The following is a 16,821-nucleotide window of genomic DNA, read 5'->3' on the forward strand; positions in this document are numbered from 1 at the left end:
AAAATACTTACCAACTATAGCGTTTTCTTCGGTTGACTGAAGGCAACTTCTTGTATCGCCCTTCAATCTAACAGCAATCAATTGGGGGTGGGTGGGCGCTACGTACGGCTTTAAACAAGTTAAACACTTTTGCGTCTTGAAGTAAAAAAAAAAAAACAAAGCTCCGTTAAAGGGACAGTGTGCCACTGTGCATTATTTGATACCGCTGTGCAGTGTCGGGCAACCGAAAACGAGTGCTAAGAAGCACAAGAATTTAAACTACGGAGACTCAAAGTGACCAAACTGCATTTGTTTTCTTAACCTTTCTGAAGATTTTTGGTACCTGTAGCAGTAAAATGGCAATTATGTCAGTAGGTGAGCATCATGTTGTGTAAAATAAATGATGAGTTCTCAACCTGCGAGTATTTAAAACAACAACTCATTTATATAATAGTTCATGAAGTTGTGCTTATTATTTAAAAAAATATTATTTATTATAAAGGACAGAGTGTGTCTGTCCCTATAAGTCAGTATTTTCCAACCAGTGTGCCAGGCACACTAGTGTGTTTTAAGACTTTTTCTAGCGTGCCACAGTAAATTTGATCTTTGCAGATAATTTTTTGCTTTAGTGTTTTGTTTTCAATTTTCCAAAACATTATATGGTAAAACGTATAAAATAGGTTTAAAGCAGGGGTCTTCAACGTGGTGCCCACGAGCAGTGTCCCGACGGATCACCACCTTATCGTGGTGGGGCACTTTGCGCGTCTCCATGACCCCTAGAGCTATGTCGGCGGGAGTCTCGTACTCCTGGTAGGGTTACCCAAGCCGAACAGGTCGAAGGGTAGAGTCCAGACTAAGAGTGATCCCAAAAGCTGGTGGCGGCACGCTTTGAGGCGGTTTCCTACAGACCTGGATCCCGTTAGCCGCCTGCAGTTGTAGAAAGATGCCGGTCGTCTAGGGTCTCCCTTGCCACTGGAACCATCTTCTTTACAATCAAGATAGTGGCGTTGGGGAAAGCGCACCCCTTACGCCACTTTAAAAACCCTCATTGCGCAGGTATCCTCTTTTACCTGAGTCGCCGACCACAATCCAGGATCGGACTGTTCAAACATCAGCAGACTCACAAATAAAAGAAGATAGATAGATAGATAGATAGATAGATACTTTATTCATCCCCGAAGGGAAATTCACTTTTCCAGCAGCATCCCTAAGCTGAGAACAATCGAAAATAACTGAGAACAATCGAAAAATAACACGGGAGCTGCTGGAGTGGCTGCCATTCGTGACGGCGCCGGAGAAACGATTCAATTTGAATCATGTACAAACAAACAAACAATTGAATCATGTACAAGAAACGATTCAATCTGAATCATGTACAAACAAACAAACAATTGAATCATGTACAACAAACAAACAAAATATTTATGTTTCAATAAGTGGAGTGTTAATAAAATGGGGGGAAAATAATTTCTGATACTGATATAACCAGGATGGTCATCATCGAATCGATGGACAACCCCAACGAACAACGAGCCCACGAGCACCAGGATGCCCCTTAAGGACAGCTGATGTGCCCGCAGACACTTTCTAAAAAAGCTCACCAGTGCTGCTGGGTCGTTGTGATTTTCATGGGAAAACGATTGTTTTCGTGGTTGAGTCAATGTAAACCTACCTCTGATTATCAACCTGGTAATAACATAGTAAAAACAGTGTACAGTAAGACCTCGGTTATCGCGGTTAATGGGGACCAAAACCACCCGCGATAAGTGAAAATCCGCGAAGTAGCGCGCACCTTCAAAAAAAAAAAAAAAAAAAAAAAAAAAAAATATATATATATATATATATATATATATATATATATATATATATATATATATATATATATATATATTTTTTTTTAAATTATTATTTTTAGACCCAGTTAATGGGGAACAAAACCACCCGCTAAAAGTGAAAATCTGCAAAGTATTCAGATGGGGAGAGAGCAGACAGGTTTTGATGGAGTTTAAAAAAATAAATAAATAAATAAATAAAATCTCATCTCATTATCTGCACCGCTTATCCTTATTAGGGTCGCTGGGGGGCTGGAGTCCATCCCAGCCATCTCCAGGCAGTGGGCAGGGGACACCCTGAACTGGTTGCCAGCCAATCGCAGCTGCAAATCACATTAGTTCTCGCAGCTTGCTGCGTTCTTTGACGCACGAGCCGAGTGATCCACCGCTAAGAGTCGTACAGCTGGGCGATTTTACGTCCGCCCGGGACGATCGGAGACCAATTCACGACAGGGTTTTTACTTGCGCCGCACCGCAGGTGCCGTTCGGTCGCTCTCGCGAGCGAGCCCCTAACCCGCGGCGCGGGTACTTTCGGGCGCGATACGCATAACACCGACAGTTACTGGGGTCCCGCGCACGTCCGCCGCCTTTCGCCTGCCGCGCGCAGACGGCCGCCTGTCTCGCGCTGCGCTACTGGGGTCGTCGGACGAGCGGGCTCCCCGATCACGCCCGTCGCCTTTTCTCGCGTCGCGCTGTGTGATGCCGCGTCCGCCGAACTCGCTCCGTTGCGCGGCCCGGGAGTGACCTCCGACGGAACTTAGAGATCTGCTCAATCGTCTGGACAAAGCATCAAGCCGGTATGGGATGGAAATTAGCACAGAAAAACCAGTAATGCCCAACAATCCCCAAGGTATAACCACAAACATCACCATGAACCACAGTTAGCTAGAACCTGTCACCAAATCTAAAGAGCTTGGAGCTGTCATATAAGAAGAGGGGTCAGAACCAGAAATCATGGCCAGGATAGCTCAAACCATAGCCGCACTTGCCAGACTTAAACCCACCCATCTGAAGGGACAAGAACATAGCAGTGAAATTAAAAATCAGACTCATGCTAGCGGTGGTTACTTCCATCTTCCTCCACTCTTGCGAGACATGGACTCTCACAGCAAAACTGGAAAAGAAAATCGAGGCTATGGAAATGCGATGCTTCATGAAACTTCTATGCATCAGCTGCTTACTAAGCCCATGTGACAAACAAAATGGTGCGACACACCATCAGAGAGCACATTGGACCCTACGAAGAACTGTCATCAACTGTGCACAGACGAAAACTGCAGTGGTATGGTCACTTCAGAAGATCATCAGGACTGACCAAGACAATTCTCAAGGGCACAGTCCAAGGGGGCAGGAGGAAAGAAAGACCCAAAAAGAACTGGGCCGACAACATTAAGGAATAGACTGGTGCCACCTTTGCCACGACCCAAGAACAGGCTAGGAACCGTCAACAGTGGAGAAGGATTTCCAGAGTTGAGTCCTCATTGGTGCCCCGCCACCCCATGCGGTTAAGGAAACTGTGAACAGTAATTAGGTAGATAGCAGACAATTAAGTCATCTCTCTATAGGTGAGGCTCATTTATGTAAAAAAAGAAGGCAAATTTATCGACCTAAATATTTCTAAAAACGTATGTTTATGATAGTTGATGTATTTTTGCTTATTATTTAAATCAATGTTGCTTTGTTTTAATGAAAAAGGTTATTTCTACCACTAGGAGACGCTATGTAATTAATTGTCAAATTCAGCCAATTGCTCCCCTTATTAATGTTTGCAAATCCCCATATTAAGTGACATTAAGCTGTCCAGACACAACGTGGCACCTATTTACTCACAGCAAAAAAGACTATGAAGTTCACCGGGACAATATTAACAATTTGTGATGACGTTGTTGTTTGCTACCAGTGACAGAGAAGATCCCAATTCACAAGTGGGCATGTTGAGATCGGTCTGACAAAAAAACCCTGAGTCTGTATCAAAAAAATATCCCGTCCAAGTTGTTATACAACGTACACAATTTGAAATGATCAAAAAACATAGAAAAAATACGGAGAACGGTGTGACAGGAATAGACACTTACACACTGTCCCTTTAAGTCAGTGAGATATTGCCTAATTTGCCATAGGAACTTGTCTAATTTTATGCATGCAGATATTTTCCTTATTTTAAAGTATTATTTTATCTATTTTTCTAGAAAAACAAGAAAATAAATATGTCAACACTTGAAAAACAGCTTTTAAGATTTAGCATTTTTTTTAAACTAAAATGAAGAATCTGTAGTACCGCCTGAGCTGCTTTAACCACAAATGAGAAGACTCAGAACCACAAAATCTTTTTATTTTGACACACATCACATAGGCAGAATATAAACAATGTCACGAGTTGAGCAATAAAGGTTGTGATTGATGGCATCTATTCCCGATTCTATTGAGGTTGACCTTCCACTTACAACAGTTTACATAAAACAATCCCTGAATAGCATCAGCGCTACAGAGGTGACGGTTAATAGCTACATTCCTGCTGTTTTCTCATACACGCTGAATGAAATAACCTGAGGTGTTCTTGTAATCAAATCATGGTAAACTGCAATTTTTCTATTCTATTCTATTCTATTCTTCTTCTTCTTCATACAGCGTAGTTTAAGTTTTAAAGAAAATCGTTCTCTAAATTGAATTGTTACCCAACACTTTGGTGGTGTTACAAACACAAAACATAAACGTGATATGAGAACAAACTACAGTAAAAACATCAACGGCGTACCGAGCACTGAAGAAAATTGCCAATAACTATCAATCCATTGTATTTTCCCAGTTCCACCCTCCAAAAATACTTCACGCACAGTAACTAGGGCAGGGGTCGGAAACTTTTTTTGACACAAAGAGCCATTAAAGCAAAAAATATTTTTATTTTTTTAGAGAGCCACAACATATATCTTAAGACGAAATTCAATAAAACCACCAAAGCTGCTCCCTAGACAAAAGCTATTTCTTCAGCACATTGTACTTGATGATGATGAGGCTGTGTCCAATATCAATATAAATATACCCGTTACAAATTGGCGTCTTACCGCAGTTACTTAAGAGTGTTGAGGCATATTTTGACTGCAGTTTTTGTCCCAGATAATGGTTTCAAAGCAAGGTGCACGCAAAGTTCTATTGTAAAAATGTCACAAAACACTGCAAACAAAGATACCAACGTATTTACCTTCAGTGCAGACGACGCTGGGAGAGGAGAAAGATTGTGTGTACGCCCTGTTTATAACTCCGCCTATTCCAACAGCTCAACCAATCTAATTGCTATAGATGCTTTGCTAGAAATTTTGGGTAAAATAGTTTGTTTTAGGTTAAAGTTTGTTATGTGGCTTTTCATCATAAAGTGTCTCTACAATGAACATCGATTGTTCAATGAGCTTCCGTATAAAGGATTATTTGGCGATTTACAGCCAAAACATGGTTTGTTGGTGAGACACCTTGAATGTAAAGTGTAGTTAAAATTGTATTCAATTAATATTGGAACAAACCTTTTGTACATCAGTAACGTCTTTGCTTGCATGTGCGACTAAAAGTAACACTTTTTTAAATGTTTGCATCAGTTCTATTTTATCTCCGAGCCATTTCTACTCATGAATGGGTTCCCAACCCCTGTACTAGAATGAACATTCATCAACAACTTTAACCACAGATGCTTGGATTCCATTATGACTACAGAGAAAATATGGCGCATGACTAAAACTCCTTGAGGTTTTTTCGCCCAACGACACGTCCGCCTCAGCACTTCCCCATCACCTTCAAAAGGAGCTGCAGAAATAACAAAGATGTTTTAAGATGCACAGAAATTTCAAACTATTCTCGTTGGTTATTTGTACTGGGTAATTCAGGGTGCCAAACATACGGCCTGTGGTCCAGATCTGTCATTTATGTGTTTGAGGTGACGTCACGAAGAGTTCCAATAGTTCCAAGCAGTGAGTTATAAAAGATTTAAGGAGTATACAAGAGTACTCACAACCTTCGCTCCTTTTTGTGATTATTATTGTTCACCCTTGCTAACTGCCAACATGTCAATCTCTTAACTCCGGTAATTCATGGTCTCGTTGCCACAGCGTTTGCGTCGTTGTTTAATCCATGTACTCATTCTGTCACTTTGCGTTCTTGTTTTTGGTTGCTTTGAGTTAATTAGTACAAATACCCCTTGCTTCTTCACGCTTCGGTTATTGCTGGTTCACTCCTTTGGAGATTTTTAACTAAATTGTCTTTACAGTATTGTCATTTATATCAACTTGTCGTTTATTGTGGTCAGAGAGAGCACAGAGTAAGTGCAGCACAGGGCAGATTTTGTGTGCGTGTATTGGGTGGCTGTGCCCGACTGTGATATGCGCAGTCTACGTCTATGAATTAAAACAAACTCGGCGAACTGCTACAGCTAGCTTTTACAAAAAAAAAAAACCATCTATTAAATAGGACTCTGAGGAAAAGTCAGAAGAGTGCAAAGAAACGGCAAATCACCAACGAGTGCTTCATAGATTTCATATTGGGTCCGAGAATCGACAGAAGCAGCGTAGAGAGAGAAATCAATATCGAGGCTCTGGGTCCGGCTTACGGCTACGGCTTAGCTAACCGCCCTCGCAAGCTACCCCTGCGGAGCCCTTATTTCAGCAACAGCAGACTCATTAACAATGAAGTAAATGACCTAGAGCTACAACTTATGGGGAAGCACTACATTTGGGACTCTTTTGTTTCAATACAAGGCCGCTATTGGGAAATGTGAAGCACACTGTAAAGCGCTTTGGGAAGTCATTGACTTGAAAATGCTATATAAATGCAGATCATTTCAGATCATTTCATTTTCAATCTTTGTGGAGACTTGGCTCAATTGGAGGACACCCGTTGCTAGCACGCAGCTAGCCAGCCGCTCTCTGAATTGCATTTTTACTCTGAAAGAAAAAGCCCTCCAATTTCGTTTTACTCTTGTATGACAATAAAACCACCCATTCAACTGCAATATGTGTCGTGTGTTATTATTTGTAGATCTATAGTTGTTATTTTGTTACAGTCATAAAATCTTAATTGTTTTTTTTATTAAAAATAAAAAAGCAGGAAAAAAGACTTTCAAATCATGAAATCAATCATTATAATCATGTGTGCTTAAATTAGTGTTTGTGTTCCATTTTTGTCACTTTTTAGTTTGTATGAGTTTCTCTGAGTTAAAAAAACTATTTGAAATGAATTCAATTGTTTTGCTTTTGCTTACAAATGCATAGTTGATACAAAAGAATACATCTTAGTGAAGGAAAGAATATGTGGAAAACACATCAATAATCTTTTTATGATTGAATCTTACATCCTTGAATCTATCCATCCAGCTAGCAATCTCTGAGCAGTGGGCAGGGAATACCCTAAACTGGTTGGACATCCCTGAATCATAATGGTAATCTAATTGTGGGCCTCCGAAAGATCCCCACCCCTACAGCTAGAATTACGTCAATAATTTACTAGTCCGGCCCTCACAAGAGTGTTTTTTGTCTACCATTTGAGCCCTGAGCTAAACCAATTTTGACACCCCTGAAGTATTTGGTGTAATATTTGGGAATTGAGCGTACTATGAGTATAATGACATACCTTTGTCAGGTGATAATTTCCATCAACCAGCTGCTCAATGATATTGAAGTGATCTGTGTTTGACACATCTTCTAAGGTCACATTCAGTCCCGTTGATTTTAAAGCCTGGAAAAAAAAAATCTACTAGAGAAGCATGTACATGTGTATAAATAATCAATCTAGGTCATGACAGCATTGTTGGGTATTATAGAACTGATTTTTTATCTATTAAATTACATATTGTGTTTGAAAGGTCGAACTATAATGCTATGCAAGGAAGGCAGTTTAGGAGCAAGAAACACATTGGGACTGATAATAATTGTAGGGATGGGTGAGTACTGATACCATGTACAGTATCAGTATCGTGCAGACAGTATTAGCACTGAAATAGTAGATGATGAAATAATAGAGAACCTGAAATAAAATAATACTAAGCTTCCATTTAATAAATGGAATATTAAGAAAATATTTAGTTTGGATTCAAAGCGACGCTGCGTTATATTTGACCACTAAATGTTGCTGTATTGTGAAATGCAAGTGAGAATTGAGTGCAAGTGAGCACATGGAAGAATACAGAGACTCGAAGTGACTGAACCACTCCATTTTTTTTTTCAGTTTCTTCAAAAGGTTTTTGTCTTTTGGGGTTACCCTTACCAGCAAGATGACATACAATCATGTCAGCTCCCTCTAGGTGAGCCTCAATTTATGTAAATTCAATTATGTGAAGAACAATTTTTAAAAAGCATTTATATGAAAGCTCATGCATTTTTGTTTATTCAAATAGTTTTTTTTAATCAATTATTTTTTGTTACAATTAGAAGGCTCTAAATAATACAAAAAGTCCCTTTAAAAATATTTCTTATTTTTAAGTTTTTTTGGGGCAAATTGAGAAAAAAATGTGCGCACTAATGCTATCGGTATCGCTGACAGTAAATTTATAGATCAGTCTCAATAAATCCGGTATGCAACATCTCCTTGTAATTGTGTCCGGCACATCATTTTCAGTTCCCTTTTTAATATCATCATTTAACCAAACATTTAAAAGAAACACATACCTTGTAGTAATCTTCTGACTGTTTGCGAAACTCGGGTGAGTCATTCTCAGCAACTGCCACAACTATCTGGTAGCTGGAAGATGACACTTTGACCTGAGGGATCAATTTGCTGGGGCTGTTTCTAATGGCCACTTCTCTGCCAACAGTAAAAATAAAAACAAAAATCAATATGGCGGTTGTGATTATTTTAACCAAACAAACACGAAAAACTGCAACATAAAAATAAAAAAAGAATGCCATACCGTTTATGTCTATATTGACCAAGAACTGTTACGTCTGTCAGCTAACTAAGTCATTTTAACCTCCCTCAATTTTTAGTTTTCAATAAGGCTGAGCTGCCAAACATTGAAAATAATATTACAGAATGGATAAAGAATTTTCAGATTTCATTATTTTTATGGTAGCATTAAAGAGTGCCATTTTCAACGTAAGTGGTTCTTCTCTCACAGGGAGAACAAACTTAAATTTACTTTGAGTTGGCCAGAGCTAAAGTCTGGGTTTTCCCCAAGAAGAGCAATATTAAAAATATTCCAGTGTTGTTTAATAGCTTTTTGAACATTTTTCTAAACAAAAATAAGATGTAAACATTTTTAATAAAAAATTATATAAAAATCAATCAATCAGGAATAAATCAATCCATTACTTACGCGGGCTGCACATAAATGTTTATACTAAGGCGGGGGATCAAATAATAAACTTGCGAGCCGCAATTGGTCCCCAGGCCATGAGTTTGAGACCCCTGTTCTACAATGTTATCACTTAAAAAGTTACATCACATAAAACAGGCTGTAACTACATCTGTCGAGCAGAAGCACTAATCAACCATAATCAACCAAGAAACAATAGTGTCAAGCCAAAATTGAGAATTACAGAAATCCATAGCTACATCCACTTTGGTTATAGCTGGTTTACTCGTTCACAGATTTTCAATTGAATTGTCTTTATTGTCATTGATAGCAATGCATTGTGCCTTGTGTTTCTAATAGACAGCGGGGAACAGATTAAGGAGGTGTCACAAGGACCGGACCAGAACGGAAGCAGGAGGCAGGAAGGGAGAACTCATTTGCGTTGACTATCAAAGTCGTCCAAAACTCAGGGACAAAACAGAACAAAAACAGGCTTTTACTCAAAACGTGAAAACACAGGTTTCCTCCGAATCAAACAAAACAAGACAGAGCAAAACAGAACGGAAAATGCAGACAGAAAATGCAATGAGCCAGCACCCGCAAAACCCAAAATCCCCCTTAAGAAGCAAACGCGCAAATTAGGCGACCTGCTTCAGCTGGTGCCCAGGGGGCGGGGCCAGCCGGTCACCACGGCGACCATGCTGGACAAGACAGGAGGGTGTTCTGTGTTGGGTGGGTGTTACTGTCTGTGTGGGCAGTCCTTTGAGACCTCTTATGATTAAGGGCTTAACAAATCAACATGACTTGATTTGACAACTGAATAGGATGGTGTTATTTTCTATGTGCACGGCCGTGATAGGCTGCTGTATGCTGTCAGTCAAACAGCCGGCACATGCGCAGTCAACATCTCCGAATCAAAAACTGTGAAGGATACCGACCACTAGCTTTTAGCAGCAGCTCGTTACATTGAAAATAATTCATTAATTAAATTGGACTCTGAGGAAAGTCAGAAGAATGCAAAGAAATGCTGATCAGCAGCAGGTCCTGCCTGTATTGTTATTGCATCCGGAATTCGACTGAGGTGGCGTCGGAAGGCAAGCAATAGCCTGGCTGCAGGTCCGTCCTACTGCTCACCTAAGCCAACACCCGACGTTAGCACACAACCAGCCAGCCTCTCTGTGCTTTTTTTGGTTGATCTGTAGTTGTTACTTTGTTACAGTCGTATAACTTTCAGTCTGTAATGACATCATCGACGTAAGTGGTTACTATAAGTCTAAACCAGGAATGTCAAACTCAGTTTGGCTCTGGAGCCAAAACCAGTCTGTTCAGGACAGGCCGGATCAGAATAAGGGCTTTTATGAAGGTGCAATGCTACTTGAGCAGATTTTTGCATGTGGTTCTAGTCCCCTTTACCACAAAAGCCAGGGGATGTCGTTACTTGATTTTAATTTTTGTAGTTTTTATAGAAAATGTGTATTTCGTAGATTGCTGTAACCGTAGTAAACTGCAAAATATTCGTAGTACAGTATTTGGTAGCATTGACAAGGCCATGAGTGAGCGGACTCTTTTGCCAAATGATTTTAGGCTCAGTGGCAGGCTAACATAAAAATCCCTGTACATACTCTGTCATTTTCAAAGGCTCGTTGACGTACGTAGACAGGATAGGCAAGAGGTCATAAATCCCACTGACGAGAAAAGCACCTGTAAAAGAAAAGAGAACTTGCGAAAGCTTTTCAGATTCTTCTTCATGTCAAGGGCAATAATCTTACCTTTTATTTGAGGTACAACGTTATACTGTGACCAATCGGTCGAAAGGACCATTGCGGCCAGGTGAGCTCCTGCAGAATGGCCACATAGGTACAGGCCACTGTGCAGAAACCCGTAATATGACTACGAAGTGCTTTTTTTTTCAAGACAACAGAGGAAGAGAGTTACCTGATATGAGAATATTGCTGTACAACAGACACAACACTCCTACGCACTTGAGAGACCATCAAGTCCATGTTACCTAAGAAAGGGACATGTTCACACACAGTAATGCTTCTCTCATTAATTGGATTTACAATTAATATATAAATGCCTATCTTTAATGCCTACAGCCAATTTAAATGTTTTGCTATCTGTTCTCTGCAGTCATGAAACAACGTGCATATACAAACTGACACAAACTTAGGAGGGAGAATGCAAAACAACAAACAAATCGTCACTGACATTTTAAAAAGATGCATCTCTGAGGTTTTTTGGGTGCACTCTTTTCATTGTAAATATTCCACCATGAAATAAATAAAACGTGAAAAGAAAAGGAGATAAGTCATTAAAAAACAACGAACTTTTGGTGCCATCAAATTTCAAACTTCAAATCTGCTTTACCTTTGAGTTAAAATTTTAAAGTAAAAACAGCGTTAACTTCCATTAAAGCTTAAACTCCATCATTAAAACTTTAGCTTTAATCTGATTCAAAATGAAGTAAGTTTAAAGTTATAATTCCTGAGTTACCAATTTAATTGCTCAATGATTTAACATTAGTTCGAATTGACAGTTTTAAAGTTATAACTCAAAAGACAATAACTTGAACTCAAAAGAAACTACCGTTAAATCCACTATATGTTTGAATTATACAATTTAAGTGTATTTTTTTAAGTAAGGCTTTTTTAACAAGTACGCCGGAGTTTGAATGTACACTATCATTCTTCTCTGACCTGCAAGTCGAGGGTTGAAAATTTTAGAGACTGCAAAAGTGCCTCATTTATGATATTTATATTATTTTAGTCACTTATATCTCCTTTGCTAATTTTGGTTGTAATTACTGCACTTCACGATTATTAATGTCTTTAAGTGTAACATCTATATATAGTTACAGTACTTGACTTCTTCATATATCCATTCATTTGTTGTAATTTGGTCCCTACATTGTATCAAGTGAGGGTTTTGCATAACAGTTAATAGAAGGTCTTGAGTTTTAACAGAATTTTCCAGTCTCTTTTCGAAGTCTCGGTTTAGAGAAAGGGTTAGAGTGAAATAAGGATTTTCCTACTACCTCTTAAGTTTAGTTTTTGTCATCGCTGCGCTCTCCTGGTATAAAAGGGATCGTCAGCTATTTTTAATACACATTTCTTGAAACCCTACAGCCTTCTTCTGTACTTTACATTTCTTGAAATATTATGTTTCTGTTTAAAAATATCTCAGTGAAATGCTAAACTCCCTTAGTTGTTCTACCAGTCTCACAAATCGGATGTTAAACAAACACGTGGAGAAAGCAAACAAATCCTACTTTAAGCACCAAGAAAGAAAACGTATCCCAAATTAGGAAACTTGCGCGCGGAGTATTGTGCACAAGTAAACTGATTTAAATGGATATGCATGCAAGAGTAACCAGAAAATGAAACTCAACCATCTCAATCGGAGCACTCGCGATCGGACTGAGGCCTTAATAGGATTTCTTTGTGCGTTGACATGTCACAAAACCGAAATACCAGCCAAATCCGACTATAGCCTTCGTGTAAACATACCCATAGACAAGAATGGAATAGATTCTACCTCTGGGTGCGATGTCATAGCCAACTGCCACCACAACTACACCTTTGTCAATCAGTGGGACGGCCATAAATCCTGACTCCTCCTTACTGTTGAACAAAATGCATGAGCATAAAAATACAAAAAAGAAATCAATGAACAAAAAGAAAATCGCCTATTCTTGTACAGCACCTCATTAGGGAAACAGAACCAAATAAAGAAAGACCTATTACATTATTTGGGGATGGTGTAATAATTGTCTGTGGTTTTGCAATAATCTGTGGTCTGTGCAGCCCTTTGAGACTCTTTGTCTATGTCTTGTTTTTATTTATTATTTTGCTTACAACTTTTTAAAATTGTATTTTTTCATTGTCTGTACAATGTCCTTGGGTGGCCTGAAAGGCGCTTTTAAAGAAAATGCATTATTATTATTATTATTTGTGATTACAAATAAACATCACTTGACTTGACTTGACTTACAGTACTTTTAAATTATGACTACTCTTTGTTATCTTTTTTGTTGTTGTACTCAACAAATAGTCAAACTGCGCTTTTTTTCCTGTCCACGCTTTTTTCTGTCATTTTTCAATTTTTGAATGAAAGTTGTTTATTTTGAGTTCATTGTAACCTTGTTTAGGATAAACTGAAAGAAAAATAATAATGTTAATCAATTAATATCCCTGTAGTTACAAAAAAGTAAAACCAGCTTATAAATCTAATCTAAAAACAAATTAAGTCTCACTTTTATAATTACGACTATTAACCCCTCAAAGAATTGAAAAACAATGCTGCCACAAGTCGAATTCTAAAGAGCAAACCATTATAGCGCACCTGAGGAACTGCCAGTATCCCCCATGAAGGTAAATAACGAGAGGTACATCTGAAAAGCAAAAAATGAGCATTGACAATCATTGTGAATTACATTGGTCAGGTATGATGAATGCATACCAAGAGAGTTGGTGGTGGGAAGGTACACGTCTAGTTTTTCACCTTCCCCCTCCCCGTATGGCACATTGAGAAGAGTTTGAGACAAACCACGAGCACGATCTGTACCTGTATGTAAGATAATAATAAAAAAGAATAATAACAAAAAGTATCCAGATTTAGGTACACATGTTATTTAGTTATTTTTGTGTGGATATCTTCAAAAGGTGATGCAAGCACTAACCTAAAAATACATCCAAAAATATATAAGTTATTTGATTTTAAATATTCATACATTATTTATGTTCACATATTTTCTAACGACAAAATTTGATTTTGTTGTACTTGTGCAATGATAATGAGGTCGGTGGTTCGCGCCCCGGCCGAGTCATTCCTAAGACTTAAAAAGTGGTCGGCGGCGCCCTCTGTTGGCTGCGGCTGCATCGGCTCGCTACAACGGGTCAGGTGCAATCGACATTTCGTTCTGTGTACATTGTTACACAGAATGACAATACAAGGAAATTATTATTATTATTATTATTATTATATGCTATTCTATTTTGAGCTGTAGATCCCGATAGACATGCTGATACCATTACCATAATATTCTTCCCTCTGTATGAAATCCATACATTTTTGAATAAGTACAGATAAGTTTATAGTAGATACTCACAACAAAGAGCGGACACATCAATGAATTTTGAACTTGCAAGGAGAACAGAAGTCTGTACAAGAAAATCACTGCCAAATTCCTAATCTGTTCTAAAAGCTCTTCCTTGGCCCTTTCTTTTCCTAAAACCTCTTAAAGGGTGTAATATTACTGGCTGATAGTGACAATGGTGTAAATAGCGCATACGAGAATTCAGCCGATAACAGTGGGGAATAATAGTCAAAATAAGAAATATTTTAAGCGATCTTCTTTACAAGCGTCCAATATTAAAAACAGAATAAACTTCTAAAGTACCTTCAAATCTCCACGAAACATTTTTCATATACAGCAAATATTGTTTTACCACTAGATGCCACTGCATTGTGCCGTGAAAACAAGTGCTAAAAAGCACAGGGAAGAATACAAACTACAGAGATCCAAAGTGACCAAACCGCATTTTTGTCCACAATCAGCTCTCCCTAAGTGAGCCTAATGTTGTGTAAATAGATACAATTTTCTCGACTTTAGGTATTTTTAAAGTTTATTAAAGTTTGTGTTTTTGCCTATTACTAATATCAATGCTTTTTAAATGTTGTTTTTACTTCCAAGAGGCACTAAATAGTAATCACTGTTCCACTGAGTCTTTTTTGAAATATAATTCGACCTACGATTATTTTAATAAGAGCATGTTTACATGATAGTTAAATTATTATTTCGTTGTCACAATATGTTAACCCATTTTGTAACAATGACAATAAAGGTATATTCTATTCTATTCTATTCTATTCTATTCTATTCTATTATCATACTTGTCAACTTTTACGTTTTATACGTTTATTTGATTATTTCGGATGGTGTCTGCCATATAACATTTTGATAACGGGGAAATAAAATAAAATAACTTGTTTTTTGTTACAACGATTTAATCGTGTCCATTTTGGCTCTGATCCAGATTGTGTCGGTCACTGAAAACAGATTATATCATCGTAGATTGCTAATTGCTGTTTTCAGCCACGTGAGGAAAGTACATAGAGTGTAAGAAGACAATGGAAACTGATAATCTGAGATCTTTGTTAAAAATTAAACTAGGTTTTGACAACTTCTCTTACAGAGTAAAATCATCTGTAAAACAGATGAAGTCTGAGAAATACTGCACGGCTACATATAAGCAACACTTATTTACTGCAACCTGGGAAAGAACTAAGAAAGATGCTGAAAGAACTCTGTTGTGTATTTGCTAAATAAGTTAAACTTGTTTACACAAATTATCTTTGCTTTTATTCTACATAATCTGTCTTACTGTGGGTAAATAGGTGCCATATTGTGTTCGTAAAGTTGATTATCGCTTAGTAAGGGGAATTGCAATCATTTATAAGGGGAGCAATTGGCTGATGTGGACAGGTAGCCATTATTGTGTTTTCCTATAAGAATGAAGTTTTTACCACTAGGATGGGCTAAATGAATAATACACTCTCCTTATAATATTGAATTAATTTATTGGAAAATGTCCCTAACCAAAATAATAGATATTTCATCTTATCTATCTATACATATGAGCTAAACCAGGGGTGGGCAACTATTTGGAGTCGGGGCCATATTGAGTTAAAAATATGGCCAAGGGGACCATCCTGAGGACCAATCTATTTTACATGCAGACATCCATACGTTATACGTCTTTTTAAATAGATAAGTTTCATAAAATTGTTTTTAAACGCTCCCAATTAAAGCAAAATAATATATTTTGGGTCCCTGTTTTAAGCACTAAAATTTAAATTTAGTTTTGGAGTACCATTGTAGTCGTATTTTTTTTTAGTATTTTATACTATTTCTGCAGTCGGATTTTTGTAGTATTTCTGTAGCATATGGTAGTATTAGTGCAGTTTTTGTAGCATATCTGCAGTAGTATTTTCTTTTAGACTTTTCATTTTCGTTTTTTGGTAGTATACCTGTAGTTTTACTGTAGTTGTATAATTTTAGTATTTATGTCATAATTTTTCTGTAATAGTATTTTTGTAGTATTCCCCTTGTTCTATTTTTGTAGTATATCCAATGTTTATATTACTGTAGTTGCCTTTTTGTAGTATTCCTGTCGTAATATTTCTGTAGTAGTATTTTGGTTGAATTTCTGCTGTAAAGTTTCCTTAGTAATTTTTTGGTATTATAGTATAATTGTAGTTCTTTTTCTTCCTTAGTATATTTTTTTTACATTATAGTATTATTGTAGTGGTATTATAGCCTAGATGGTAAGGCGCCCGCTTTGAGACTGGGAGGTCGGTGGTTCGCGCCCCGGCCGAGTCATTCCTAAGACTTAAAAAGTGGTCGGCGGCGCCCTCTGTTGGCTGCGGCTGCATCGGCTCGCTACAACGGGTCAGGTGCAATCGACATTTCGTTCTGTGTACATTGTTACACAGAATGACAATACAAGGAAATTATTATTATTATTATTATTATTATTATTATATAGTAATTCTGTATAAGTATTTTTTGAAATATTTCAATAGTAGTATTTTTGTAGTATTTCTTGTTATTGAATTTATGTAATATTACTGTAGTTTAACTTTTGTAGTATTTCTGTAAGTATGTGCTGCCCTTCTTGTAATTAAGGGCTATACAAATAAACATAACTTGACTTTGGTAGAGTAGTAGTATTTCTG

The 16,821-nt window shown here is 37.7% G+C and overlaps 2 protein-coding genes across 4 annotated transcripts in view; both read right to left on the reverse strand.

Moving 5' to 3' along the window:
• cant1b (calcium activated nucleotidase 1b) overlaps window positions 1-7,483 on the reverse strand; it is a 26,369-nt gene extending 18,886 nt beyond the window's left edge. The window contains exon 1 of one of the 2 annotated variants that reach the window (XM_088342446.1): window positions 7,422-7,483. The gene's annotated coding sequence lies outside the window, so the exon portion shown is untranslated. Of the gene's footprint in view, window positions 1-11; window positions 239-7,421 lie in introns of those variants that run through there. The other variant, XM_088342444.1, reaches the window with a different exon arrangement.
• afmid (arylformamidase) overlaps window positions 4,837-16,821 on the reverse strand; it is a 23,369-nt gene continuing 11,384 nt past the window's right edge. For both annotated transcript variants that reach the window (XM_088342448.1, XM_088342447.1), the window contains 9 exons: window positions 13,543-13,647; window positions 13,426-13,474; window positions 12,619-12,704; window positions 11,017-11,089; window positions 10,851-10,948; window positions 10,704-10,782; window positions 8,456-8,591; window positions 7,422-7,526; window positions 4,837-5,603 (listed from right to left, as the gene is read on the reverse strand). In XM_088342448.1, the coding sequence (XP_088198574.1) occupies window positions 5,574-5,603; window positions 7,422-7,526; window positions 8,456-8,591; window positions 10,704-10,782; window positions 10,851-10,948; window positions 11,017-11,089; window positions 12,619-12,704; window positions 13,426-13,474; window positions 13,543-13,647 (761 nt within the window). In that variant the 3' untranslated portion in view covers window positions 4,837-5,573. The remainder of the gene's footprint in view (window positions 5,604-7,421; window positions 7,527-8,455; window positions 8,592-10,703; window positions 10,783-10,850; window positions 10,949-11,016; window positions 11,090-12,618; window positions 12,705-13,425; window positions 13,475-13,542; window positions 13,648-16,821) is intronic.

The sequence above is a fragment of the Urocampus carinirostris genome, chromosome 8 (assembly GCF_059441175.1).
Source record: "Urocampus carinirostris isolate Australia breed hairy pipefish chromosome 8, RoL_Ucar_1.0, whole genome shotgun sequence".
Taxonomy (NCBI): Eukaryota; Metazoa; Chordata; class Actinopteri; order Syngnathiformes; family Syngnathidae; genus Urocampus; species Urocampus carinirostris.